The 27,297-nt window shown below is 42.5% G+C and overlaps 1 protein-coding gene across 2 annotated transcripts; it reads left to right on the forward strand.

Moving 5' to 3' along the window:
• Positions 1-1,114: 1,114 nt before the first annotated feature.
• On the forward strand, positions 1,115-25,075 carry CRACDL (CRACD like). Of its 2 annotated transcripts, none has more exons than XM_066579067.1 (10): positions 1,115-1,229; positions 2,859-3,027; positions 8,684-8,819; positions 10,667-10,816; positions 11,770-11,859; positions 12,745-12,969; positions 14,360-15,758; positions 20,908-21,083; positions 23,408-23,555; positions 24,713-25,075. In XM_066579067.1, the coding sequence occupies exons 1-10, from the start codon at positions 1,130-1,132 to the stop codon at positions 24,856-24,858; spliced, it is 2,739 nt and encodes a 912-aa protein (XP_066435164.1). In that variant the 5' UTR covers positions 1,115-1,129; the 3' UTR covers positions 24,859-25,075. The 2 variants fall into 2 exon arrangements, with proteins under 2 accessions (XP_066435164.1, XP_066435167.1); XM_066579070.1 differs by having other exon boundaries at positions 11,770-11,841.
• Positions 25,076-27,297: the final 2,222 nt, after the last annotated feature.

Genomic DNA, 27,297 nt, shown 5'->3' on the forward strand with positions numbered 1-27,297 from the left:
GCAGAAAGGGCATTATATCATCTGATAGAACTAATATATGGCTCCTCTTTCCACATATGTGATTTGTATCTTCAGGAAATAGGTCTACAATGCAGGCCCAGAAGTGTTGCCTTCTGTAGTCTTTGTCTGGCAAGATGAGCTGGAAGATATACACAAGTTCTGTATATCAGAAGTATAGAAAGCTGGTTTAGGCTTGCCACCTTTAGGTTTCTGGTTGCCATTCCATACATTTTGCTTTCATTGCTTCCTACTATTGATAGAATGTTTATAGCTGTTGACCCTTTGCTACTGCTCATTTTGTTGGGCAATGTCTCTACAGATGACTTTACCATCATTGGGTGGTAATTTTTTGCTTGGCTTAGGAAGGGATTGCCCTGTTTCCTAGAAAATAAGACAAAAGCTGAAAATAAGCCCTACCCTAATTTTTTGAATTTTCGGGGAGGCTTGAAATATAAGCCCTACCCCCAAAATAAACCCTAGCTGCATTACATAAAAAGGAACAATACATTACCTAGCAGGCTTAGTCCGGGTCCTCCCGCTACTCTCCGGAGTTCTGGCATGCTTGCTGCAGTAATCGGCGGCGGACAGAAGATCACTTCCTGGTTACGGTATTCATCAATCCTGCCTCCAGGAAGTGATTGCTGTGATTGGTTCTCAAGTGCTGTACAGCTGGAGAGCAGTAGGGGGGCCCGGACAGAGCCTAGTAGGTAAGTATTATAAGATACCCCCTGAAAATAAGCCCTAGTGACTGTTTTGGGGCAAAAATGTATAAAAGACAGGGTCGTATTTTTGGTGAAACATAGTATTACTGTGCTTTACTGAATATTCAGAACTTCCAGGCTAAAGGGCTCAAGACTTTACACTAGAGGGCTACAATAGATTATTATGGAAAATACTTAAAGTGTACCTGCATTTTAGGGTGATTCTTCAAAATAAGCTGCCATATGTCACCTTTTCTTCTCATTCTGGCTAGTTAAAAGGCTATTCAAATTTCTTGTATTTCATGCCTGTGTCTTTGGCCGTCTGACTAGCGACTTTATTTTGATCTTGCATACCATGCCTGTTTTTCTCATGTGTTCCATTGTTGTTTGGGCTAACACATTTGTATTTTTCTCTGCTATGTTTAACAATGACAATATTTTCTTTTCCTTACATGTGCTTATCCTCTCATTATACTGTTGTCCTCGTGTTGGAAAATGATGGAAAATTTGCAAAACTCAATAAAGCTTGTAAGTTAAAAAAAAAAAAAGCTGTCATGAGTAGCACTATTTCTGGGCATTATATGACATGTATCCTGCATTTTTCACCAGTTTACCCCTCTGCAATCTGCATAGCTAATTCTCTGTTGTCCCTGACAGGTGAAGACTGCTGCTATGATGTCTTCTATACATTTCATATGCAGGAAACAGCAGTTTCTGCACCAAACTGTGACTTTACACAGGTCAACTACCGTTCGAATAGTCGCTCAGCGGGAGACGAGCAAGAATTCCTTTACAAGTTACTAGTCGCTTCCCTTCAGCTTACCTAAATACAGTTGCTGGTTGACTACTTATCATCTGGTTTAATCTTAAACTTTCAGCAACTAATGTCCCATTTAGACGGGACACTAGTTGTCTAAAGACTGCACGAGTGCTGGCGTCACCACTAGGTTGTTAGCACTCATGCAGAGTGTTAAGGTCCTTATACACACAAAGATGATCACTCAAAAGATTGCTTTTGAGCAATTATTTTGCATAAATTACTAATTGGTTCTAATGCCTATTAGTAGCTTATTAATTCGTGTGAGCCGCCAGGAGCTATATTCAGAGAACAGTGGGTGGACTGTTCTCTGAATACATTCCCTCTGTTTTTCTGCGGGGCTGAAAGCTGAGACAGTGTAATCAGCGCTCCCCGGGCAGAACACACCGTGCGGTCCTTCTTATCAGCTCTTCTGCCGAACAATGGGTTTTATGCTGAACATAAAATCATCGTTCGGCAAAAAAGTGAAAGATGGGCACAGTTACATGCAACTATTATCGCTCAAAAGAAGGGCCTTTAGGCTGCCAGATCACCGTTGGGTTCTCGCTGGCTTCTTGCTTAGCACTTCACTTTTTATGTGAAGTGCTGAGCAGGGAGCGTTTACACTCAGCAGGAAGTCAGCAAGCCAGTGAGTTTTTTGATTGACTATTCAGACAACAGTTGTCCCATGTAATGTCACCCTATCTCCCTGTAGAACACACAGACATAATAGCATCATCAAAGACTGTGTACAGCAATATTGAGCAGTGTAGATAGGATTCCAGTAGGTGGAACACAGTAAATCACTTTCTGTTAGCTCCAGGAGTATCTGTGAGTCTTTCTCTCCCTGCAGCATCTTCTTCCTCCTCCCTTCCAAAGACATCTATGGGCAGCATGAGACAATATCCACCCAAAAACTAATTGTGTTCTGTCATGGTGCCTCTGTTGATAGAGATAGATTGCCAACAGGCAGTGAATAGCAGATTAGAAGGAAGAGGTACCCCTAGTAGCCAGCAATTTAGAGGTTTTTTTTTAGCAAAAAAAACTCATTTTAGGTAAATAAAGTGATTTGCACTTTTGCTAGTTACTGCATTAGCTATCATTATCAAACGTTCTTTCAAACTGCAGTGATAATTTAAAATGTAAGTAATCCTAAATCTATGATTAGACACTTATGCATATCCATTGACATCTGTCTCCAGGGTATGGCATACTTTAAATTCTTTATGCATTTCAACATTTATCTTATACTGATTCTGTATTCATGACATATATCCTACTTTGTGAGATTGTATGTTTCTTACTGTAGCCCTTGAGAGGGAGAAAGTGATTCAGAATGTATATTTTTCTTTTTCTTTTAGTTAAGAAGAAATTTAAGTTTAAGTCTTTTAAAAAGTTATTTGTAAAAAAGAAGAGGAAAGAAACCTTACCATCATTGGGTGCAAGTGGTCTGAAGCAGAGTCAGTCCGCCAGCGATGTCACCATCTCAGACTCTTTGCGTGTTGAGTATGACTCTGAGGACGAACTTAAGTAGGTCAAACTGTGATATATATATTTTTTTTTTTTATTTTATTTTCTATTTTGCCGTATAACTTCCCTCTGTAACTTTTTCTACAGTATTATGTAGGCTTTTAACAACACAAATGAAGTTTACATAGAATGCAGAATTTGTCAAATTCACATTTTGCACATCATTAAGGCCACTCTCACACGTTTTTTTTTCCAGCATTTATCGCTGCGTTTTCAGCGCAGCACTAAATGCTGTCAAACTCTACCATTGATTTCAGTGGGGCTTCTCAGACATACGCTAAAACTTTTTTTAATGCTGCGTTTTTCAAGCGCTGTCTGTTCTATTTTCATGCGTTTCTGCATTTTAAAACACGATGCTTTGCATATTGAAACACAGTAAAAATTGGTTACTGAGTTTTTTCAGTTCTGGCATTATCAGCTTGCTTGGCTGTGTCTATAACTGTGCTGAAAACGCAGTAAACGCTGCGTTAAAATAGTTCAATAGTTGATCATCGGGCACTCAGGATCACCAGCCATTTAGTGATCACCCAGCCCGCTGTCAGTGCAGTGGGGCTGGACATCATGATCAGGGTCAGAGGAGGAGGTCTATAGGCGGCTTCACTCCCATCCATGCTTCTTCCAGTTTGCTTTTCCTAGTTCACATGTGTCAAACACAAGGCCCGCGGGCAGAATCCGGCCCGCTGCCTCATTATATGTGGCCCGTGGTGTGCCGACGGCCGCTCACCACTGAAGCGATTACCAGCTGGGTGCCGCAGCTCCTCGCTGGTAATGACGCTGTTAGCGCTGATCCCGGGGCACACTCTGACATCAGATCCTCCTCCCCTGAGTTCCCTGCTCTTCGGTTCCGCAGGAGAGGACTTAGGGAGGAAGCGGCCGGGCACACACACTGATGTCAGTGTGACCCCGGGCTCAGCGCGAGCAGAGGGGGAGCAGTGCTGACAGCAAGGAAGTGGTAAGTATACAAGTTTGGGGGGGGTCATAATTGGGGGGTCGCTATTACTATTAGGGTCACTGTGGGGCTCGTTATTACTACTGGGGCCACTGTGGGGGTCATAATTACTACTGGGGCCACTATGGGGGTCCAATTACTAATTGGCCCACTGTGGAGTTCAATATTTTTACTGGGGCCACTATCAGAGTCACTATTACTACTGCGACCACTATAGGGGGCACTATTAGTGCTCGTTCACATGGGCGTAATCGTATTTCGGTCGCACAAATACGCTGCATATTTGCACAATCCAAAATTGCTTATGCCTGCATATTTGGGCACGCAAAAAAGAATACAGATGGGCCCATTGAAATGGTACGCAAATATGCAGTGAATACATAGGTTTTTTTGCGCATTCACCACGTATTTGCATGGCCCATTCACTTCAATGGCCTATTGAGGTGCCTTGTATGCAAAAAAAAGCTCATGCTGTGTGAAAATATACATCATGTGAATGAACTCATTGAAATCAATGGCTTCTATTCACTGCATATTAGGTACGCAAATATGTTTGTGTGAACAGGCCCTTAGTGTACTGTCTTACAATCGGCCCTTTGAAGATCACCATAAGCCTGATGTGGCCCTCGCTGAAAATGAGTTTGACACCCCGTCCTAGTTCATGACCTTCAACGGTTTCATGCCATGTTTTGTCAAAAATCACTCATTCATGTTGACAAGAATCGATTACATATTCAGTTCCATGGAACTGGCAGTATACCTCTCAAACATAACACTCTGCCCGAGAGGCATCTCTGACCACAGCCCTATACTGTTAACCCTAAAATTCCCTCAACTCAGTATAAGGCCCACTTGGAAACTGTACCCATTCTGGCTTAAGCTCATTGGATCGGATGACCAGACACTCTTCCACATCTCTCTATTCCTAGATGCCCATAGTGACAATACCCATCCCGCTTTGAAGTGGGACACTCTTAAGGCCTATATCAGAGGATTCCTTAAGTCGGCCATCTCATATATTAAAAAATCAACATCTCAGGCCGATAAAGAGATAGAAAATCAGACCCTAGAAGCCGAAAAAATATATATATCTTCCCCCACAGAAACTAATAAAATAGCCTGGCTCAGTCTATCCCGACTCTATAGACACCAAAGACATGCTAAAGCCAAACGCCAACTATTCTTCTCCAAACAACACTACTTTGAGCTAGGAAACCAATCTAGTCACTTACTCGCCAATCTTATCAAGCGTGAAAACCAAACAAACATGATCCTCAAGATCAAAAATCAATGGGGAACGGAGTTCACTGATGCCCCGTCTATCACAAATTGCTTTAAAGAATTCTATGCCAACTTGTATACCTCTTCCTCTCATAACACGGTGGCAGACATCTTAGACTACCTAAAAGACTTAAATTTCCCAACCCTCTCTGAAGAGCAGGTTGACCTCCTAGAAGCCCCTATTACTTTGGAAGAGATTCAACTAATAATCCAAGACATGGCTCTCAATAAATCACCAGGACCCGATGGTCTCCCAATAGAGACATACCGCAAATACAACGAACAACTAGGCCCACAACTCCTTGAGGTACTAAACCAAGCACAGTTAGACAAAATACTCCCACCTTCATTCTATAAAGCCTCCATAGTAGTGATCCTGAAACCTGGGAAGGACCCTACAGACTGTAGCTCTTACCGGCCTATATCACTGGTAAATACAGATTACAAGATCCTAACCAAAATCCTAGCCACCAGACTAAATCAGGTGATCCTTTCCATCATACACCCCGACCAGACGGGCTTCATGCCAGGAAAGTCCACGACCATAAATATTCGTAGAGTCCAAACAGCTATCCAACTAGGTAAGCAATATAACATGCCCTGGGCTCTGGTCTCACTTGACATGGCAAAAGCTTTTGATTCTGTGGAGTGGGCTTTTCTAGAAGCCTGTCTGATCCGCTTTGGATTCGGACCTAACTTTTAACAATGGGTCAAAACTGTATACAAGTCCCCAAGCGCAAATGTAATCGTCAATGGCATCCCATCGACGGAATTCCAATTGGCAAGAGGCACCCGACAGGGATGCCCTCTATCCCCGGCCTTATTCGCCATAGCCATTGAAGCACTGCCGATTCGATTAAGAAGCGCCCCCAGCGTGACCGGCATTAAATTGGCAGACCTTGAAAGCAAACTGGGACTATACACAGATGACACAATCCTATTCTTATCGAACCCATCAAACTCCTTTGCCCAAGCTATGACACACATAGATAAATTCTCCCATTTCTCCGGACTATATGTCAACTGGTCCAAATCAACAATCCTCTACACAGAGACTGGCCCAAAAAATGACCCCTGCGTTGCAAGATATGGACTAAAACCAGTCTCAACATTCAAATACCTGGGGATGCTCATGTCATATGACCATAACAATGCAATAGCAGATAACATAAACCCACTCTTAGACAACATAAAACATAGACTGAAACGATGGGTTAAGCTACCACTTTCTGTGGCTGGGCGCATAAATCTCATTAAAATGGTCATCCAACCCAAATGTCTATACATTTTACAGCATATGCCAGTGAGTGTCCCCAAACGCTTTTTCAAGTCCCTAAATTCCCTAATTATAACATTTATCTGGAACTCCTCCCGTTCCAAACTGAGCCTATCAACCTTACAAAGACCCAAAGAACAAGCCGGAATGGCCCTTCCGGACCTCCGGCTCTATTACCTGGCAGGGCAACTGCGAAATATCAAAGCCTGGGTCCTAGACAAAGAACTACCCATAGCAGACAAACAACTAGCTAAACAAGTAACAGGACATAATCTGAATTTTTTAGAATTCCCGTAATGCACTAAACCCACTGAATTAACCCCGCTTCATAAACTGGCTCTCAGCGTATGGAAGGAAGCAAAGACACTGCAGAATTACCAGGGTGTGATACCAGAACTTCCTCTTTGGAATAACCCCGGCCTTACCTCACTACAGTCCGTCCCAGACCCAAAGTACTGGACAACCCAGGGGGTACACACACTAAAAGACATATACATAGACGGAACACTCCCTACATTCACGCAACTGCGTGATAAGCTGCAGGCCCCGTACCTCCAACTATTCAGATTCTTCCAACTAAGAGATGCTCTGAACTCTCAATTCCCTCCCACCTTGACCCGCATATCCAAGTTCCCCACAATAGGCATCCTCAAATCCCAAGGACCCAAAGGCCTAATATCAGCCCTATATACACATCTCCTTTCAGCAAAAATAGACCTCGGCCCACCCCCAGCATATGACAAATGGAGACTCGCCATCACATCCCTTACACCTGAAGAGTGGCAGGACATCTCTGAATCCCATCTATCAGTGTCACCGGCCGTAAACAACAAGCTAATCCAATTATACATCATACATCAAGCCTACCTTACTCCCAACCGTCTGCATAAAATGCGAAATAGCACCTCAGATTCATGCCAAAGATGCCACCAACCGAAAGCGGACTTCTGGCATCTGATTTGGGAGTGCCACTTCGTTAACGAGTTCTGGTCAAAAGTGACAGACCTCGTGAACTCACTTTTACGGCCCCCATTATCCATCGACCTGGACCCTAAGGTGGCGCTGTTTGGCTTGCTGGAGGAGGAGGTGTGGCCATACTACGCTCGCGTTTTTCTTGAGAGAGCGCTGTTCCTAGCCCGTAAAGAGATAGCCATAAAATGGATGGCAACAGAGCCCCCCTCAATCCCACACTGGATCCAAACTGTAAATACTGTAACCTCATATGAAAAAATCATATACCAAAACAGAGGCTGCCCGACTAAATTCCGAAAAGTATGGGGAGCCTGGCTAGACACTCACACTACTTTGACCACTGATTGAAATCCAAACCTACCCTATACTCCCTCCCCGATTCCAACCCCCCCCCCCCCCCCCACTGATAAGCGCCTGAAAACTTGTAACTTTCCATTTTCAGGATCCGGAACAAAAGAAGAACAGGACCTGAGTTTATTGTTGTTTTCATAAGTTCAAAAGTTTATTGTTACAAACGTATAATCAAATACCTTAAGAAATACAGTAACAAAATCTGCGTTAAATCAAACCAGGACTCTAACTGTATCCATATCACTATGTACTGTACAAATTTCTTCTCATTTTGTATTTCACAAATGGCCTATCAATAAATAAAACGAATAAAAAAAAAATAAAAAAAAATCACTCATTCATCTGTACTAAGAAATCTTCCCTCTGCTGGATCCTGTCTTCCATAGCAGAAAGAGCAATTGTGTATACAGCAGTTGGAATGGCTGAGGACACCAATGATGGTGTCATTAAACAAAGAAAGTGAACAAAGTTTTCTGAACCCAACATACTTAGGTTTTCCCACAATTTAAAATAGCTTCACAGCCACTCTGTCCTTCCTGGTTGCTGCTGAGCAGGACATGTGACTGCTGCAGCCAATCACTGGCCACAGCAGTAACCTTTTATAGCCAGTGATTGGCTGCGGCAGTCACATGTTGCGGTCAATAGCAACCAGGATGTTAAGAGTGGTGGTAAAGCAATTTTAAGTTGTGGGAAAACCCCCTTAAAGTTTTGAAGATGGGAGATTTATACTCTTGATCCACATTAAATACGCTACACAGATTTGCAGTATTTTCTGCCGAACATTTCTATGATAAACCTTGTGTGTGTAATATAACTTTTTATTTTAGGGCCACAGCTGGTGTGCTTGGAAGCAGAGCTGTATCACATGACAGTATCTTCATTCCAGAGGTTACGCAAGAGACAGCTCTACCGATACGTGTTTTCTCACAAGAGAATGTGTCTGATCGCATCAGAGCTCTGCAGGTATTCCACAGAAGATACTGCCATATGTGCCTCAGGATAAAGAAATTTAAAGGTCTTGTACCATAATTGCAAATTATTCTACTATCCTGTGGATAGAGGATAGCTTGCTCATCGGTGGGGGTCTCACAGCTGAGACCCCCGCCAATCTCAAGAACAGGACTCCCATTTCCCCTTCTCGTCATTGCAGGGGATGCTTTTTCCCCATCAGTACGTTACTCTGAATGCAGCACTGGCGGAACATATACAGTCAGCGCTCCATTCATTTCAATGAGGCTCACAGAGATAGTCGAGTGCTACCCACTCGCGTATATCCGCAGTACCATTAAAAGTCAATGCAGCGCTAGTGCGCTTGTGCAACCAGTGCTTCATTCAGTCTCCTCCTCGCTGCTGGGGGTGCAGTAACCCCACTGTGAGGAGAATGGGGGACACAGGACCCCCATTCTTAAGTTTGGCAAGGGTCTAAGTAGTGAGACCCCCACCGATCAGCAAGTTATTTCCTATCCTGTGGATAAGGGATAACGTGCAATTGTGGTACAACCACTATAATATAACTAGATCACCTACAATTTGTTAGAAACTTTCCAAAATACTGTAAGTGGAAGACTGGATGAAGGCTATTTTTGTAATATCATGAACTATACCTCCTTACATAGTGAACGAAAGAGATGGTGGTCTGCTCTTGGGACCTCTGCTTCTAATGTATATAAAGTAACAAAACAATCCAATGGATCTTTTTAATCTGTAGTGCTTTGCACTGGCACCTCGGAACTGTCAAAAGGGACTTATCCAAGTACATGCTACTAAGTGCTGAGCGACTAAAATTAGATATGTCATTCATTCGTCATGGAATGTGACTCTTTCACTGCTTCTGTTATCTTTCCTGTTACTTTTTTACATAGCAACCCTTCCTATGGCGCCTTTTCTTCAGCTACCACGTTAACTAATATTTTTTGTTAGTTGTACTTTGTCTTTTGTTCTTATTATTTTCTTCATGCTCTTAATTTCTGAATACTAACATTTTCATAATATTGCAGCTAAATTGTGCATCTTTGAAGAATTGCAGATTATACCGTGGTTTCCCCATAATAAGACCCTGTTTTATATAACTTTTTGCCCCCAAAGAGGCACTAGGTTTTATTTTGGGGGGAATTCTTATTATACTTACCTAGCAGGCTCAGTCCAGGTCCCTCCTGCTGCTCTCCAGGGCTTCGGCGCGGTTCCCACAATCCTTGGCCACTCGTACAACATTACTTTCTGGTTATGGTATTCAAAAATCCCGCCTCTGCTGCTCAGCCACTCAATGCAGCGCTGGATGAAGCAATGTGATGGCTGCATCGATTGGTTCAGCAGTGGTGGAAGAACCAATCAACAGCCATCGCATTGTAGATGCTGGATTTATAAATTGGCTCAGCTGTGGCCAATCACAGCCATCGCATTGGTTCATCCAGTGCTGCATTGATTGACTGAGCAGCGGTTGAAGACCAGTCACAGCTGTCGCTTCCTGGAGGTGGGATTTATGAATCCCATAACCAGGAAGTGATGTTGTACGAGTGGCTGAGGACTGTGGGAACTGCGCCGAACCTCTACAGAGCAGCGGGAGAGACCTGGACTGAGCCTGCTAAGTAATGTATTCTTTTTTTTATGTAGTGTAACTAGAGCTTATTTTCGGGGTAGGGCTTATATTTCAAGCTGCATGCTTGTTTTACAACCTCCTGTCTCTACTGCTTCATAGATACAATACAGACTGTCATAAGAGACAGTATGCAATATTAAAAAGTCGCTATGTATGGTGAACCTATGCTGCTACTCTTAATAGTTACAAAAACACCTAAATGTTTCAATTGCAGTTAAAACTCCAGTCGAATATGAAAGTTGGACCACCTCCTTTTGGGCTCCTCAATAAGCGATCTGATGATGCAGGAACCAGTTCAGAAGATGATGGACTACCACGCAGCCCTCCAGAAATGTCACTTATACATGATGCTATTAAAACCAGGGCAAGTATTTTATCAGATATTATATACAAAGTCTATATTATGCACAGTGGCAACAATTTCCAGTGACCTAAGTGTATAACCGAGAACTATTGTGATAGAATTCCTAGCTGCATGACTAGGGCTGTATCAAACTGGCAGTGTTTTAGACACAGGGAACAAAGCTGGATATTGTCTGGACATTACTAACTGGGTAGTTAACATCCCAAAGTCCAAACAATGAGCGCTCATACTGAAGAAATGTATCCGTGCGTGTATTCAGCAAGAATTATCCAATGAACTCAGATTTTTATTTTTGGTTTTCATATAAACTAGAAACAATTCCACCATTTTCCATTTTAATGGAATAGCTGATCTATGTGGATCTAATTCATCTAGCGAAACGCATAGCTTAACTGTAATGTAGTACATTAGGTTTATCCATTAAGCTGCATCATACGTGCCTATATTCCCCAGTCTTGCTACATTAAGGCCTTTGTAATCCGCCGACACTGAAAACATAATAGATAATTTATCTGTATGATGTAATGTAGCACCTAACAGATGAACTGTGCAGAAGAAGAATTTGCTATGATTTTCCTATGATGAACTTACTTATAGTGATGATACACCCAACAGCTTGTTTCTCAACAAGAATCTTTATTAATTGTGTATCTGTCCTATCTAATGCTGAAAAGAAAATTAGAAATGGAAATGGGATCAGTCTGAAAGCTTCTGAAGATTGAAAATTCATTCAATCTCCGTTAAGATAGACACAATTTATTTTTACATTATTTGCTTAGACAACATTTGATGTAATTCACAGCCATCCTCATTTCATGGGAGTAGTGCTTGCAGAAAGATGATAGAAAATGTAGCTGTCAACAATGTGTTATTGCCAGAGTGTTGTAGGTAAAGATGTATTATATTATTTATGTCTTTTAATCACATTTTTTCCTGATTTTATATTGTTTCAGTTTTCTGATATTCATAGACATCATCACAGCTCACTGAGCTTAGCAGGAACAGGCAGTGAGGAAGATGAACAGGTAGCGTATCTCCAAAAGGTGATTAACAATTGCTTCTTCACAAGAAGCAAATCAGCTCTGACACCATATCAACTAATCAGCCATTTGAATCCATTGTATACCCTCTACTAAGCAACGATTTTCCCGAATGCTAATTGCTGATTGGATATTACAGTATTGATTTATAGTAGTATTCTTACAAAACAATGTTTAAAGTCTGTTTTACTATTACATGAGATGCCTCTGGGAACTTTTCTTTCCATGAACTTATGCTTTAAGTGACCCTCTGGTCCTGGACAAATAATGATGGCCACACCGCTTATGACAGCCTGATACACACTGTTCATTAGTATGCATCATTAGTCTGAGACACTACATGATGCTTTGATTGGCCAGTTCTGGCCAGTCAGAGCAGCATGTAGTGCCTTAGATTACCAATGCATGCTAATGTACAACGTGCATCAGGTAGTCAGAAAAGCGTCAGGGACAACTTTGTTTGTCCAGTACCGTAGGGTCACTTTAAAATTTGGGGCATGTAATCTACATCAGTTCATTAATATATGGTATAAAACTAATTATTTGAAGCATTAGCTGTACAGATAGCATAAAGCAGAAGCAGGAAAATCATATTTTCACCGTTGCCCCACTAAAGAATGCAGGTCCCACTTATAGTTCCAAAATGCACTCACTGCACGATAAAATAGGACGAATTGGGATTGTTTTCAGAACCATAAATCTCTATGATGCTGTAAGTTTGGGTTAGTAGACCCGTGATCAGGCCAGGACACTCGCCTATATTACAGACCTAAAAATGTGCCAATATACACTTATCTGAAACTGGCCTATCAGAAAATTATCTTCAGCCTTAAAGGAAATTACTTCATACAAAACCACTGATCCAAGTTCTTGTTGTCAACTTTTTAGATCTCATCGGAAACATCTTCAAGACCTCTCTCTCCAGATGAGAATGAGCTTAAAGAATCTCACAAAAGATATCCAGAGAAAAGAGAGAGCGCCATCCTCTCTCCGTCAGCAGATTTCAGCTCTCCTCCTCAGTATTCTACGTTCCTAGACAATTCCGCTGCTAGACATCGACTTTCAGTGAAGCCTCGAAATCAAAGGTTAAGCAAGAATAGAAGACCATCTATGGTAATGTTCTACTTTTCTGTGTTATGTAATATTCGCTTGTGGTTAATTAATAATGTAGTATCTTGTGATCAAAATAATTAATAGAAGAAATATACCACAGTTCACATTGCAATCTGTATCTGACCGTTACATTCTAGCAGCTGTAGTACTCCATAGCAGTTTAGTGGTCTGCTCCTTAATTATGCAGTTACTTGTAGCTGAGAAAGATAATGGGGAAGGTTTTCCTCACTACAACATTGAAAGGTTAAAGAGCTACTTAGTACCCTATAAGCTAAGTCTGGGGATGTAAGAAATAAATAAAATAAATCTTGTTATTTGTATAGCGCCATCTTATTCTGCAACACTTTCAGGTAATTTATTTATTACCCCCCACCAAGCTGGGTATTCATTTTACCCACCTCGGAAGGAAGGAAGGCTGAGTCGACCTTGAACCGGCTACCTGAACCAAGTGGGGATTGAACCTGCAACCTTCAGATTGTGAGCGATAGCTTAGGAATGCATTTCTGCTGCCTTAACACTCTGCACCAAGTTTTATACGTACCTTCCCCGCCCTTCCCCATTGTCTGCGCTCAAAATCGCGCTGAATGCATTGCATGAACTACATAGGCGAACACTAAGTAGTCTTCTCATTTTATGTGTGTGACTAAATAATCTGTTGAATGCATTCCGCAGCGGGTTTAACAGCTGACACCGAGGAAATAGTGTGAAAGGTTAGTATAAAACTTACATACCCGGACTCAACGTATTAACTACTTTGAGCCCATAAGCTTAGCTCATATGGCTCAAGGTAGCCGACAGATTCTCTTTAAGGTGTGTTCACACTGGCCAATTACAGTACCAATGTGATTCACTAAATTTATATTGATTGTAAGATTATAATGATAATTTGCCATGGTTATTGCAGGACAAAATCAATGATAAAACAATAGATTTACAGTGGACATGACTGATAGCACAGCCATAAATGTTCTCATTATTGGCACCATGATCAGTAAAAGTAGATGATGCTCCTAATGACATTTACAATCGGTATTACTGCCTAGTGTTTGACTCTCATGAGAAAAATTCCTAGGCACAATGATGCTCTTCACCCAGTGGAAGGAGTTTTCTCCCCATCGGCAGCCAAGGATCATTCTGATGAAAGTATGCATCAGATCTAAACTTATAAAGCTATAAAATATTGATGGGAATTTCCTTGGCTTTTACAACATGTCAACTTGACAAAACAGTCTGATCGATGGGATCTTGCCACTAGGATCCTCCACCAATTCAAAACTGGTTCATTTTTGTCCCAGCATCAATGGGGAAGGGGCCGCTCATGTGCAGTCACTTTCAAAAGTACCTTATTAGTTTTTGTTTTTAGCTGACATTCCCTTTTTTTATTTCTCAGGCGCTACAAGATGAGTCTTTCAAAAATTTGACCTGCATGGAAGAGGAAGATATTACAACACCCAGGCCAGAAGAGACAGTCTATAGTTCTACAGATGCTGATTCGTCTGCTACTGACAATATTGTGGATGTAAGCTTGGAAGACAAAGAAGCATCTTCAGAATCATTAGCGGTTAATGAACCATTGAATCTCCCGGAAGTAGTTCAAGCCAGATCGACTTCAGAATCTGAAAATGTTCTAAGTATTTCAGATGCTGCAAATGTAGACTTAAGTGCAGAAATAAAAGATCCAGGTGAATTGGTTGGTGGAAGGTTAAGTGAAAATGTTCCTATTTCCTTGCCTACTGAGGAAAAAGAGGTCTTCACTGCATCTTCAACTGATAACCAAAAACACACAGTTAAAGAGAGCAAGGCACCAGCTGATGTTCATGTAAAGCCATCTGTTGTAGAGGAGACAGTTGTCCATTCTTCAAGGACTACTTCTGTAGGACATTCCCTGGAATCCTTGAATAGTAGGAGAAGCCTTTTCCAGAATTCATTGTCTGAAAAACGCCTGAACTACCAAGACCAACCTCTGTCTGATAAAGAAAATAAACAGCTTGGAAATGAAGATAAAAAAGTAGAAAAGACACCCACAGAAACTGTTACTCAAAGAAAGTTTTCTGTATCCTCCGCTTGGGAGAGACCTAGAACTGGCAGCTTTTCACTGAAAGCAAATGTTGAGAATGAGGCTCATAAAACCACAAAGTTGTCTGTCCTGAAATCAGGTATGTCGAAAACTGAGATCTTGAAAGAAGAGCCCAAAGTTGCTTTAACCAACACTGAAAATAAGTCTATTAGTAAGAAGACTGAGTCCTTAACTGACCCTGAGGGTATGCCTGCAGACAAGGCAGCCTTTACTAACATTATCCCAAACCAGAGTGCAGTGCCAGCTGCCAACGATTTACCTGTGGTTACGGAATTACAAGCAGATTCTGAAGACAAGAACCCCTTTTCTGTAAAGTTAAGATCCACTTTCCAATCCTTAAGATACAGGGATGGCGTAAACACGGTATCGAGCATGGTAAAGAGACACAGCGCTGAGTTTAAACAGGCAAAAACTAATGAGCTGTCATTCTCCAAGGAGGAATTAAACACAGAAAAAGCAGAGAACAAAGATTACGATGTTCTCAGCTCAAAAAGTGAATATGCAAAATGTAAATTAGACTCCACAGAAGGGACCCATGCTAAACCACCACTGCCCAAGAAGCCTGTTTTGCAAAATATTACGGTTGCAGACAATAATACGAATAAAGAAGCATTAGAAAATGTCTCTAATCAAGAGAGAAACATGAAATGTTCAGAGGCTAAGATTGAAAAGAAAGTGCCTGATAGAAGGCCAAGTCTCAACAAAACCATTGGTAAGGCCTTATCTACATTTTATATGCATTATTTTCTCTAGAGGAGAACAAAAAAAATTGCAATTCTGGCGTTAGTTTTAAAAATTATTTTTACAGCATTCACCATGCTAAATAAATATCAAAATATTTTCATTGTCTGGGTCGTTATGAGCGCAGTATTACCTATTATGTTTGTTTTTTTATTTTACTTTTGTATTTTATCCATTTAAAAGGGGGTTTTGTGAGGAAAAATTTGTATTTTTTTATCTGCATTTTTTTCTTAAAATTAAACTTTATTGAACTTTTTTTACGCTATTTTTTTAGTCCATGAAAGGGACTTGAAGATACAACTGCTCAGTCGCTAGGATAGTATGCTGCATTGCTTATGTACTGCATTCTATTGAGCCTATGACATCAGCCCATTAGACTGCCAGAGGTCGGGTCTAATAGGCTGAGTTACATGGCAAACATGAAGGTCTTTGTATGGCTAAAGAAATCCACTGGTACTTTGTGATCACAATTCCGGGTGCCGACGGGTTACTGAAAGAGCACCCTCCACCTACATGCTGCAGTTGCTATTGATTGTGACATGTAAGGAGTTAAACCGCCAGGATCTGAGCATTCTCTGCTACTGGTGGTTACAGCATGAGGGCTTATTTACACGAGCGTATATCGGATGGCGTTTTCACGGCCGGCCGATATACACTTCCATCTGAGCAGTTTCCCCCTTCCCTCCCCCTCACCAGTTCTCTGTCTCTTGGAGCGGTTTGCAATGGGAGTGGGCAGAACAGGGTGGAGCTAAGCTCCCGCCCCTTGTTCGCAGACAGCAATGGGATTGGGAGGGGCAGAGCTTAGCTCTGCCCTGTCCCACCCCCTCCCATTGCAGGGGCCAGAGTGGAGGAGAGAGCAGGTGAGGGGAGGGAAAGGGCGGACTGCTCAGATAAAAGCATATATCGGCCAGCCGTGAAAACGCCGGCCAGTATACGCTCGTGTAAATAAGCCCTGAGCCCGGCTGTCAGTAGTCAGCTAAGCCACTGACTTAAAAGGATGTATGTGCAGGTTTAAAGCCCATTAGCAAGGTCAGTAAAAAGGTGTATTGGCCGTCACTAAGGGGTTAATCTATTCTTTTTTTTCTGCCATTACTAAGTGCCTTTTAGCAAAGGAATTATTAATACACTTTGGAATACTAATTAGAAAGCTCTCCTCTAGCCTTAATAGTTGAAGTTTGGTGATCATTGATATGAATTCTCCATTTTCAGGTATGCAAATATCACTATTAGTCACACTTAACAGAAGGTGCACATTTCCATAAAGGATTTCCAGAAAGTGAATGTATTTTTAGAATCAAAGAACAATAAGCAGCCTGCTGGCTATCTCATACCCACTAAATCACAGCAGCAATAATTGCCAAGCAAAGGTTCTGCAAATCTAAAATTGATGCAGTTAATTGGCATCTTGTAGGTGTAATTCTTATGTAAGAGTAATACATGCACAGCGCTTGTCAAGTTGTCAGTGACCTACCCGCCAGCATCCAAGATATAGTCTGTTTTTGGACTATTGGGTTTATGGAAGACAGTTATTCTAATAATTTGCAGCAAACCTAGTAAAGACGTATAGGGTAATTCTCACATCGTATAGTGCAGGAAGAAATAAGGTTGATACCATTTAATAAACATTTTTTTGTAGTGGTGAAAATGTAAGTTAAAGGGGTTTTCCAGGGAAATACTATTGATGACCTATCATCAGGATAGGTCATCAATAGTTGATGGGCCAGGGTCCGCTGCTCAGGACCCTGACAGATCAGCTATGCGAGCGCTTGCTGTCAGCGCCGCAATAACAAAGGTTGGAGCCGAAACCTCCGCGCCAACCTCCCATGTAGTGGCCGGTGCTTGTAACTGCAGGTACAGCTTTCATTAAAATCAACTTGCGCTGTGCCTGCAGTTACAAGCGCCAGCCACTACATGGGAGGTTGGCGCGGAGACTACCACTCCAAATATACAGAGGTCAGATTGGAATCCTCCATGTAGTGGCTGGTGCTTGTAACTGCAGGTTGGGGGTTCAATTGATTTTATTGCGGTGCTGCCAGCATGCGCTGATCGGTGGGGGTCCTGAGCGGCAGACCCGGCCCATCAACTATTGATAACCTATCCTGATGATAGGTCATTAGTAGTATTTCCTTGTATATGTACTATATATAATCTTGTACTAGGCCACAAGATTCAGCAAGCCACTCCACTCTGTAGATTTTATGGCTTCATACCATATGACTGGTTGTAGATAACACCACCCTCTCTCACAAGGTATTTGCCTCAGGATTTCCTCAAAGGAAAGCTAGCAGCAAATACACAAGAAATCCAGTGACAAAATCTGCACCTAAATAGCTTTTGTTGTAGATCTGCTGCAGATTTTAATACCTGTATTTCAAGGATTGACATTTAAGGCTTTACAAGAAGCTCTTGGACTGAGATGCAAAATCTGTAACACGGCCCCCTACCTACCATGTGCTGGTTATAATACTGGTGTCTTCCTATGTAATGAAGGGGCCTTTAGGCCCTCTAAGGCTCCAGGGCCGGTAGTGACTGCTACCCCTGTAACTCCTACAGCTACCGCCCTGGTTGGAATCCGCAGCATAAATAGGCATGTTGGGGATTTAGAATCCGCACCATTTTTCAAACATGCTGTAGATTCATTGCAGAAATGTCAGCACCATGTGAAGCAGATTATGTCCCTCTTCTCCACATGGCTTGTACTGCAAATGCTGCAGAATTTCTGCAGCAAAATCCGCTGTGGAAACTCCATATCATTTACGCAGTCTGTGCAGATGGCCTTAAAGGGGTTGTCCCGCGAAAGCAAGTGGGTCTATACACTTCTGTATGGCCATATTAATGCACTTTGTAATGTACATTGTGCATTAATTATGAGCCATACAGAAGTTATCAGAAATTTTTCACTTACCTGTTCCGTTGCTAGCGTCCTCGTCTCCATGGAGCCCGTCTAATTTTCGGCGTCTAATGGCCAAATTAGACGCGCTTGCGCAGTCCGGGTCTTCTTCTCTTCTCAATGGGGCTCCGTGTAGCTCCGTGTAGCTCCGCCCCGTCACGTGCCGATTCCAGCCAATCAGGAGGCTGGAATCGGCAATGGACCGCACAGAAGAGCTGTGGTCCACGGAGGGAGAAGATCCCGGCGGCCATCTTCAACCGGTAAGTAAGAAGTCACCGGAGCGCGGGGATTCAGGTAAGCGCTGTGCGGTGTTCTTTTTTAACCCCTGCATCGGGGTTGTCTCGCGCCGAACGGGGGGGGGGGTTGAAAAAAAAAACCCCGTTTCGGCGCGGGACAACCCCTTTAAGTAAAGATGTTCCCCAGGACGTCTTCCCTTCTTTGGAAATAATGATTACAGTTCTGCATTTAAAATCAAACCAGATTCACGGTTTTTAAATCCAGTTCATCAGGTTACAGTTTTTTCACACCAAAAATACGCAACTGAAGTGCACCGAATCCATATGAATTGGGTTGGACAAACCATTTACATGGTTCAGAAAATGAATGCGCCAAATACCCTACCTGTGACATTTTTCTCCTGATTTGTTGGGGATTCTGATTGCCACACATGTGAATATAGCTCTAGTAGGAGTTTCCCCACAAAAGCCTAACATATGGTAGATTCAATTTTAGTATTATATTTTGACAGTGAATAGAGATAGAATAGAGTTTGCTGTATTATATATGTACAATTTATGCAATTACAACAGTTGTAGAGAACGTCTACAGGTTTAACATGATAAAATAATGTGCAAAATACCTGCAAATAATGAAATATTGGTGCACATCTATCAGGACACAATCTTGTTGTTCTTAGCCGTTTAGTCATTCACGACCCTCGGCAACCGTAAAGGCGAGCTCCCTCCATGTTTTTCACTGCTTCTTTCAGTTGTGTGATATCCATGCCAGTATCAGCTCTGACAGTATCAGCCATCATGTCCTTTGGCGGCCGGGTCTTCTTTTGCCACTGATCTGTCCAAGCATTATAGATTTTCCTAGCAACTCTGTTTACATTACATGGCCAAAATCCGTGAGCCTGTGCCCGGTCATCTTGCCCTCCAGTGATATACTGGGTCTAATACGATTCAGGACTTCTCTGTTTGTTACTCTCGTCATCCAGGACATACGCAGCAGCTTTCACCAGCACCACAGCTCAAACGCATCAATCCTCTTTCTATCAGCTTTTTCAGCATTCCAGCATTCACATCCATAAATGGCTATGGGGAATCTAGCGCTTAGTTGTTATACTCAAATCCCTACTTTTCCAGATTTTGTCCATGTATAGCTTTGCCCCAATGCTATCCTACATTTTATCTCTGGCATAGATTCTGCAGCCTGGTCAATTTTTAAGCCAAAGAAGATGAAGTCTCACACGCATTCTACGGCCTCGTTGTCGATTTTCATTTGAATTTGGCCGTTTTTTGTCTTCTTTAAATTCAGTTAGAGGCCCATTTTTTCTCTTTCAGTTTTAATCTTACATATCAGCTGCTTCAGACCTGCTTCTGTTTCTGCCAGCAGAGTTGTGTCATCCACATAATGGACATTGTTGATGTTAAAGCCACATATTCTCCCCCCCCCCCCCCCCCCCCCCGAATTTTCTATTCGTCCAGGTCCATTTCCTGCATGATCACTTCCGCATAAGTTATACAAGAAGGGTGAGAGGATGCAGCCCTGTCGGGTGCCTTTGCCCATCCCAAACCTATCTGTGTCTCCATCGTGTTCTCACAGTGGCTTCTTGATTGGTATAAAGTGATTTTATCAGCTTGACAATGTGCCAATACACCCAGCTCTTTTAGGGTGTGCCATAGCTTTTCTTGGTTGACGCAGTCAAAGGCCTTGATGTAGTCCATGAATTACATGTAGATATTCTTTTGGTATTTTCAAGCTTTTTCCATGGTCCATCTCAGGTTTGCAATATGGTTGTGGGTGCCGCGTCCTCGCTGTAATCCTGCCTGTGCATCGACTACTGATCTCAGATCTACAGTCATTTAATATACAGAGAAATCCAGGCTTCACTCTAAATAAAGATCCTTTAATTTACCTGTCATATACGTACATATATATATATATATATATATATATATATATATATATACAATGGTATTTATTTTCATATGTTTTATGTTACCAGATAAGAACACTCCTGTGGGGACAGCAGAGTTTGTTAAGGCAGCTGAAAGCAAAACAGAGCCTTCATGGATGTCTATGGCTCGACAAAAGCAAAAAAGTCTTAAAGAAGACCGTTCTGTCTCTGAGCACAGCATTGTAAACCAGGATTCTGAAAAGCAAAACAAAGACAGAGCAGAGGTAATTTACCAAAGTTGGATTCAAGGTTTTATTCTGCTTGAATTATGAGGGGGGGGGGGGGGGGATAAGCACAATTATGGATAAGGGACCTTTAACCCTTTGCAATCTAATTTTGGATTCAGGGTTTCCTCGGGGGCTTTCTCTTTCTGCCATTATACAATGGCGCCATCTGCTGGCTAGAGCCAGTACTGCGGTATGTGACATGCCGGAGAGGCCGCCGACAACAGAGCGGCCAGTAATATACAGTAAGAATACCCTGATGGATGTCTTCTAACATTAGAGCTGTACAGCCTTCAATCAGAATGTCTGAAGACGTCAGACAGTGGATTGGAAAGGGTTAACACTTATTTCCGTAATACACAGAAAGATGCAGACAATACCGAATACACTTGTATACATGCAGGTTATGAGGCAGAATCCGCAGCGGCATATTAAGCTGAATCTTTAGATGCGTATTGTAGAAATATTCTGTTTGTTTGCAGGCACCCTTAAGAATTGTCCCAGAAAAGAATCCAGTCTTTACTGATTCCATGGATTTGTTTCTATTATTTGGTGATGCCTTAAAAATAGCTGCCAGGGCTGGATTATCATTGAACCTCCAGTTCCAACCTCCCATTGGCTCTGGGGGACCCTCAGACATATTTTTGCATTTTACAGTTTTTTTGTAACTAGCTAGGGAGAAGTTACTTTACATGAGATAGGAAGTATTAATAACCAGCCTGCTGTAAGTTTGTAGAGCAACCAAGAAGAGAGAACATGTCCTTGTTGGTGATTCAATCATTAGAGGTAGATTTAGGACAGAATTTAGATATGCTGAAGGAGATGAGATGTCTTCCAGGTGCCACAGTCAGTAGGGATAAGAGAAATATTGTGAATATTGTCAAGGCTGCAAGTAGAGATAGTAAAGTTTATCTTTTGGTGCTTTGAAGAATCAATGATTTGTCTCAAAATAATTTAGTTTCTGTAGAAAAAGAATTCCAAAATTTTCACCAAGAAAATGTAAGTTACATTTTCAGAAGTTCTACCGGTCTGTAATTAGATAAACAAGGCACGTTGCATCTCAGAGTATAATGCATGGCTACGACAGTGGTGTAAAACGGAAATTTTGGGATTTCTTAATCATAATGTTAGTAAGTAGTCTAAAATGAAGTTGTTCAAAAGAGATGGTTTGCATAATTTAAACAAAGGAAGAGAAGTGCTTGGTGAGGAATTCCGAATTTTTTGACACACATTTAAACTAGGTGAAGGGTACATTAATTTATGAGGATGATTAGGTTGAAATTGTGTATTAGTAGCTCCAAAATCATACTGGTTAATTTGGGCCAAGGGATTAAAGTCCTGGAAAATATTGACTCTCTGCATTTATGTGGTTGATACTTTGCTATGTACCACGCTTCTGGTGCATCTTGTCTCCACCGGAAGAAAGGGTGGAGACATGGATTGTGCTGTGTGAGTTCTAGGGGAGGGGCAGGTGACAGGCATAATAGACGATTTGCTGATGGACACGAAAGTAGGTTACACCTATCCTACTATCTGTGTCAATGTTCCTGCGCTGCCCTGACATCTCAGCATGACAGGCTGCTGTCAGTATTCTCCCTGGTGACCTGGCATCTGCACGTCTGACACTGCTCTCACTCTAGGCGCTGCTCTAACATATCCTGTCCTGCCTGCTGTGTTGTTCCCTTCTGGCCTCTCGGCTGCAGCGCGTGTAGTGTTTTCCCCCTGCCCTCCCATGCGTGGTTCAGTGATTCCTGCCGTCCGGCTCTGGGCTTCAAGCCGTCGCTGTCACATGGGTGCATGCATGGAGCCTCTGGCGCTTAACCCGGCAATGCTGATACCTGTACGTCAGGGACAGATGAGCTTGCCTCCCCTGTGCCGCTGTCACTCTCCCTGCCAAGCCATCAGCATAGGAATGTGTAATTCCCTCAGGCGGCACAGCGTAGGGCTGGCCTGCTGTCTCTCCTCGGCACTCGTCGTGTGCTCCGGCCAATCGCAGAAATGCAGCTCAGCGTACTCACCAGAGGTGGACATCACAGAACAGCGCAAGGGGTGATGAGCACATAGCTAAGCCTACCCCTAACACTAGCCTACCCCAGGGGGCGTTACTTGGGTGTTCCCTGTCACTCTGGCCGCCCAACCTATGTCTCCACTCCTTTTTTGAGTGGAGACAAGATGCACCAGTACCATGTACCACCCAGATTAGCATTGTTGCAGATCAAGTAAACCATCAGATTAGTTATTGTGGGCAAAACTGCCTCTAAAGTAAAATTTCAACTTAAGTTCAGTTTTGAAGTTATCTAACAAAAAACTTGTTTTTCTTTAAGTTCCATTCGAAGCAGCAAACTGACCTCATCCAGAGCAAAACTACAAGCACATCAGTTTCAGTTCTTCCTGAAATGTATGGGCAAGACACCAAAGCTGAAAAGAACGAGCAGAGGCAAAGAGCAAACACATTGCCACATCCTGTTCATGGTGAGAAAAGAGCTTTTCCCTAGATGAGGCTGCCTTTTGTTTAGCTTCAGTACAAGAGCTTTTGAAGAACGCATTAATATTCTACACATTGATGTCCTCCATGTACACATACATCTCCAAAAGTGGGAAAACTCATTAACCTCATGGTTTCCAAATGTGTCACCATAATTTCTCAACAGGTTGAAATATAGCAGTTGCAGCCTCAAGTATCTAATTTATCTATATTTTCAGTTTGAATTATCTACTTTGTCTATAATAAAAATCTGAAATCAGGTTTCCATTATTGTACAGCTGAATGCGGATTGTTAGTAGTCATTTAGATGCTTAATAATTTGAGTATAACAAATAATTTTGAAAATCTAATGTTTATTCAAGTTTTGTATATCACAGAAATAAAGGCATATAAAAGATGTAAAAATACAAGACAATAGTTCCCCATACAGACTAAGGGCTTATTCAGACGGCGTATATCGGTCGGGTTTTCACGCCAGGGGAGGAGGCGAGATGGGACAGGAGCTACTGCGCTGAGCTCCCGCCCCTCACCACAGTTTGCAATAGGAAGGGGCAGGATGGGGGCAGAGCTAAGAGAAATCTATGGGAAAAATATGTAAAACAAATACCATACCTGGTACTGTGTCAGCACTTTCTTCTTCCTCTGCTGACCATAGCAACAGCACTGCCATCGGGAATCAGCTGATTGTCAGGAATCTGAGTGGCAGGTCCCTGCCGATCATCTATTAATGACCTGTTGTCCATCAATAGAAAAATTTTAACACAGTCCCGGAATACCCCTTTAAGCAAGCAAACTTGCACATCTCTACTAACTGATTTAGCAGAAGGTATACTGTATGAGAGACAGAGCCTCGTGTGGTGCAGAATGCAGTCCTAAGCTCTCACTCACGACCTGAAGGTAGCATGGTTCAGGTAGCTGGCTCAAGGTTGACTCAACTTTCCATCCTTCCGAGGTTGGTAAAATGAGAACCCAGCTTGCTGGGGGGTGGACATGACTGGGGAAGGTAATGGCAAACCACCCTGCAAAAACAGTCTGCCAAGAAAACCTATGAGTTGGTCACGACTTGGTGTTTGCACCACGGGGACTATACCTTTTTACCATACTGTATGAGATGTATCAGCTAATTGCTTTCTTTGATTTGCAGCTACACAATTGTCTTTGCTGACAGAGAAAGAGGAAAAAATTCTACAGAAACAACAAACATTTTCAGCCTCACAAGAACCCTCCTGGATGGAACTGGCCAAGAAGAAATCCCAGGCCTGGAGTGACAAGCCTCACATCATTAAATAAGACGAGAAAATGCCTGCTGTCTGTTTCTATCATACTTGACCGGCTCCAGCGCCTTATTACAAGCACAAAATACAGCTGAACATATAGAAATGGAGGAACAGTCTTATAGAATCTGTTACTATACGAGTGATTTGTACTGCCCTCGACTGTAGAGGTCCATTTTGTTTTAAAGATGTAAATGATGTATCATGTTAAGTAAAACTGTTCAAGCCTCAAACTGGTCAACTTTGTTTCTAATGCTTTGACTTTAAAGGAACCTTTCACCAGAGTTTTGGTAACCATTGCCTTCCTCCTGGACTCTTGTAGATACAATATGATCCCAGTTAAAATCCCTTGTTTTACTAAGGGCTCCCACCCACTGGAGTTTTTTTCTCCACTGCGATGCGATTCTAAAGTTAAAGTCTCGCATCACAGTGCGAGAAAAACGCAGGCAGATATCCCAAAATCGCTGGGATATCGCTGCAACATTGCCAGTCCTTTCAATGGGGCCGGCGGCAGCAGCGCTAGCCCCATTGAAAAGATATGAAGAATGCCGCGGACTTCTGCCACAGCTGTGACAGCTGTCACAGCTGTGGCAGGAGTTTCCTTCATCCCCGCGGGGACCGCAGGGATGAAGGAACCCTCTGTCACAGCTGTGGCAGAAGTCCGCGGCATGCTATCCCATTGCTTTCATAACTAAGCAGTAGCTGCTATTGGCTGAACCCTCAGCCAATCCGCACAGCCCTTTCAGTAGGCGGGAATATTTAAATCCTCGTCTGCTGAAAGAGCTCAGTAGCAGTGCCGGGGAACCAGCCGGAGGACGCGGCTGACAGCAGGAGAGGTGAGTAACATTTTTATTATTTTTTTAACCACTTTTTTATGATTATCGGGGAAGGGCTTATATTTCAAGCCCTTCTCCGATAATCATTCTGCAGGGCTTGTCAGAAACCACTGCTTTCAATGGGATCGGCAGCAGTGCCGATCCCATTAAAAACAATGGGATAGCATGCCGCTGACTTCTGTCACAGCTGTGGGAGAAGTCCACGGCATTCTCCATATCTTTTCAATGGGGCTAGCGCTGCTGCCACTGGCCCCATTGAAAGGACTGTCGCAGCCATATCGCAGCGATTTTCTCGCACTACTCTGCAAGAGTTTTCACTTACTCTCGCAGCGCAGTGGAGAAAAAAACGCCAGTGGGTGGGATCCCTAAGAAGGAGAGAAAGAAGCTTCTCAACAGAAGTCATCTGGGCGGTACTGTAGTGGTGAACGGTCATGGTACCTAAACTGTAATTTGCCTAAATTGGCAAACCACTCGGTTTGTGAAGTCATTGCTAGCTCTACCAAGCAGGATGTAATAATAATATAATAAAGGAACAATAATAAAATAATAATCGTTACATATAAGCACAGGCACGTGCACTTTTTGTTTGAACGATGATTTTAAGGTGAACTTAAAATCCATTGTTCAGCTACTGAGAGGTAAAGCAAACACATTTATCTCTCTGTAGACTGCAAGCTGTTATCTACAGGGGAGCCATCAGATAACATTGTAATCTGCTGTCAACCACAAGCAGAACAATGCAGCTGGGTGTGTGATTATTTACAGGCTGGGCTCTGCAAACAGCTCCTTTTACATGCAAATAAAAGTATTAATGGACATTAATTACCATTAACACTTTATGCACATAGATCGAAAAATCTTTCAGTCGTTTGAAAGATTATCTTTGCGCGTAAATGGGCCTTAAGTGTGATTACAGCCAGGCTACCGACTATTCACCATTCCTGCATCACCCTGATCCCTATTGGTGAGCAGCTTCGGGTAGCTTTATAACTACTTTTTCTTCTTCCTAATAAAACAAGCAATTTCCAAAATGGGCATGTTTAGATCACCTTTGCACGGGCAGGAAATATTGTGTAAGTTCTGCTGTGGAATCGCTGCGGAAATTCCACAACATTTACAGTACAAGTCATGTTCAGGGGAATTAAAAAATCTTCTTCACGTGGTGCAGAAAATGTTTGCAACAGTTTCCAAAACCCTGCAGCAAATTCACAATTAAAGACCAACTCTGCATCATTTAGGTGTAGATTTGGCCACAACATGTTTATGTAGTCTTCACATAGGCAACACTGCGGGACTTCCGTTGGCGAAATCACAGTAGAAATTACTTGAAGCTTAAACACATGAGTCTGTTTTTCTCCCCCCCCCCCTTCCTTAGGGCGCCCACCCACTGGCGTTTTTTTTCCCTGCGAAATTCGCAGCATTTTTTTCTCTGCAGGGGTCTATGGGACTTGTAATGTTAAAATCGCGATCGCGCAAAATCGCGATTTCGCGGTAAATTGCGATTTTGCGCGATCGCGATTTTAACATTACAAGTCCCATAGACCACTGCAGAGAAAAAAATGCTGCGAATTTCGCAGGGGAAAAAAACGCCAGTGGGTGGGCGCCCTTATACAGTTGTA

This window comes from Eleutherodactylus coqui, chromosome 1 (genome assembly GCF_035609145.1).
Source record: "Eleutherodactylus coqui strain aEleCoq1 chromosome 1, aEleCoq1.hap1, whole genome shotgun sequence".
Classification (NCBI taxonomy): domain Eukaryota; kingdom Metazoa; phylum Chordata; class Amphibia; order Anura; family Eleutherodactylidae; genus Eleutherodactylus; species Eleutherodactylus coqui.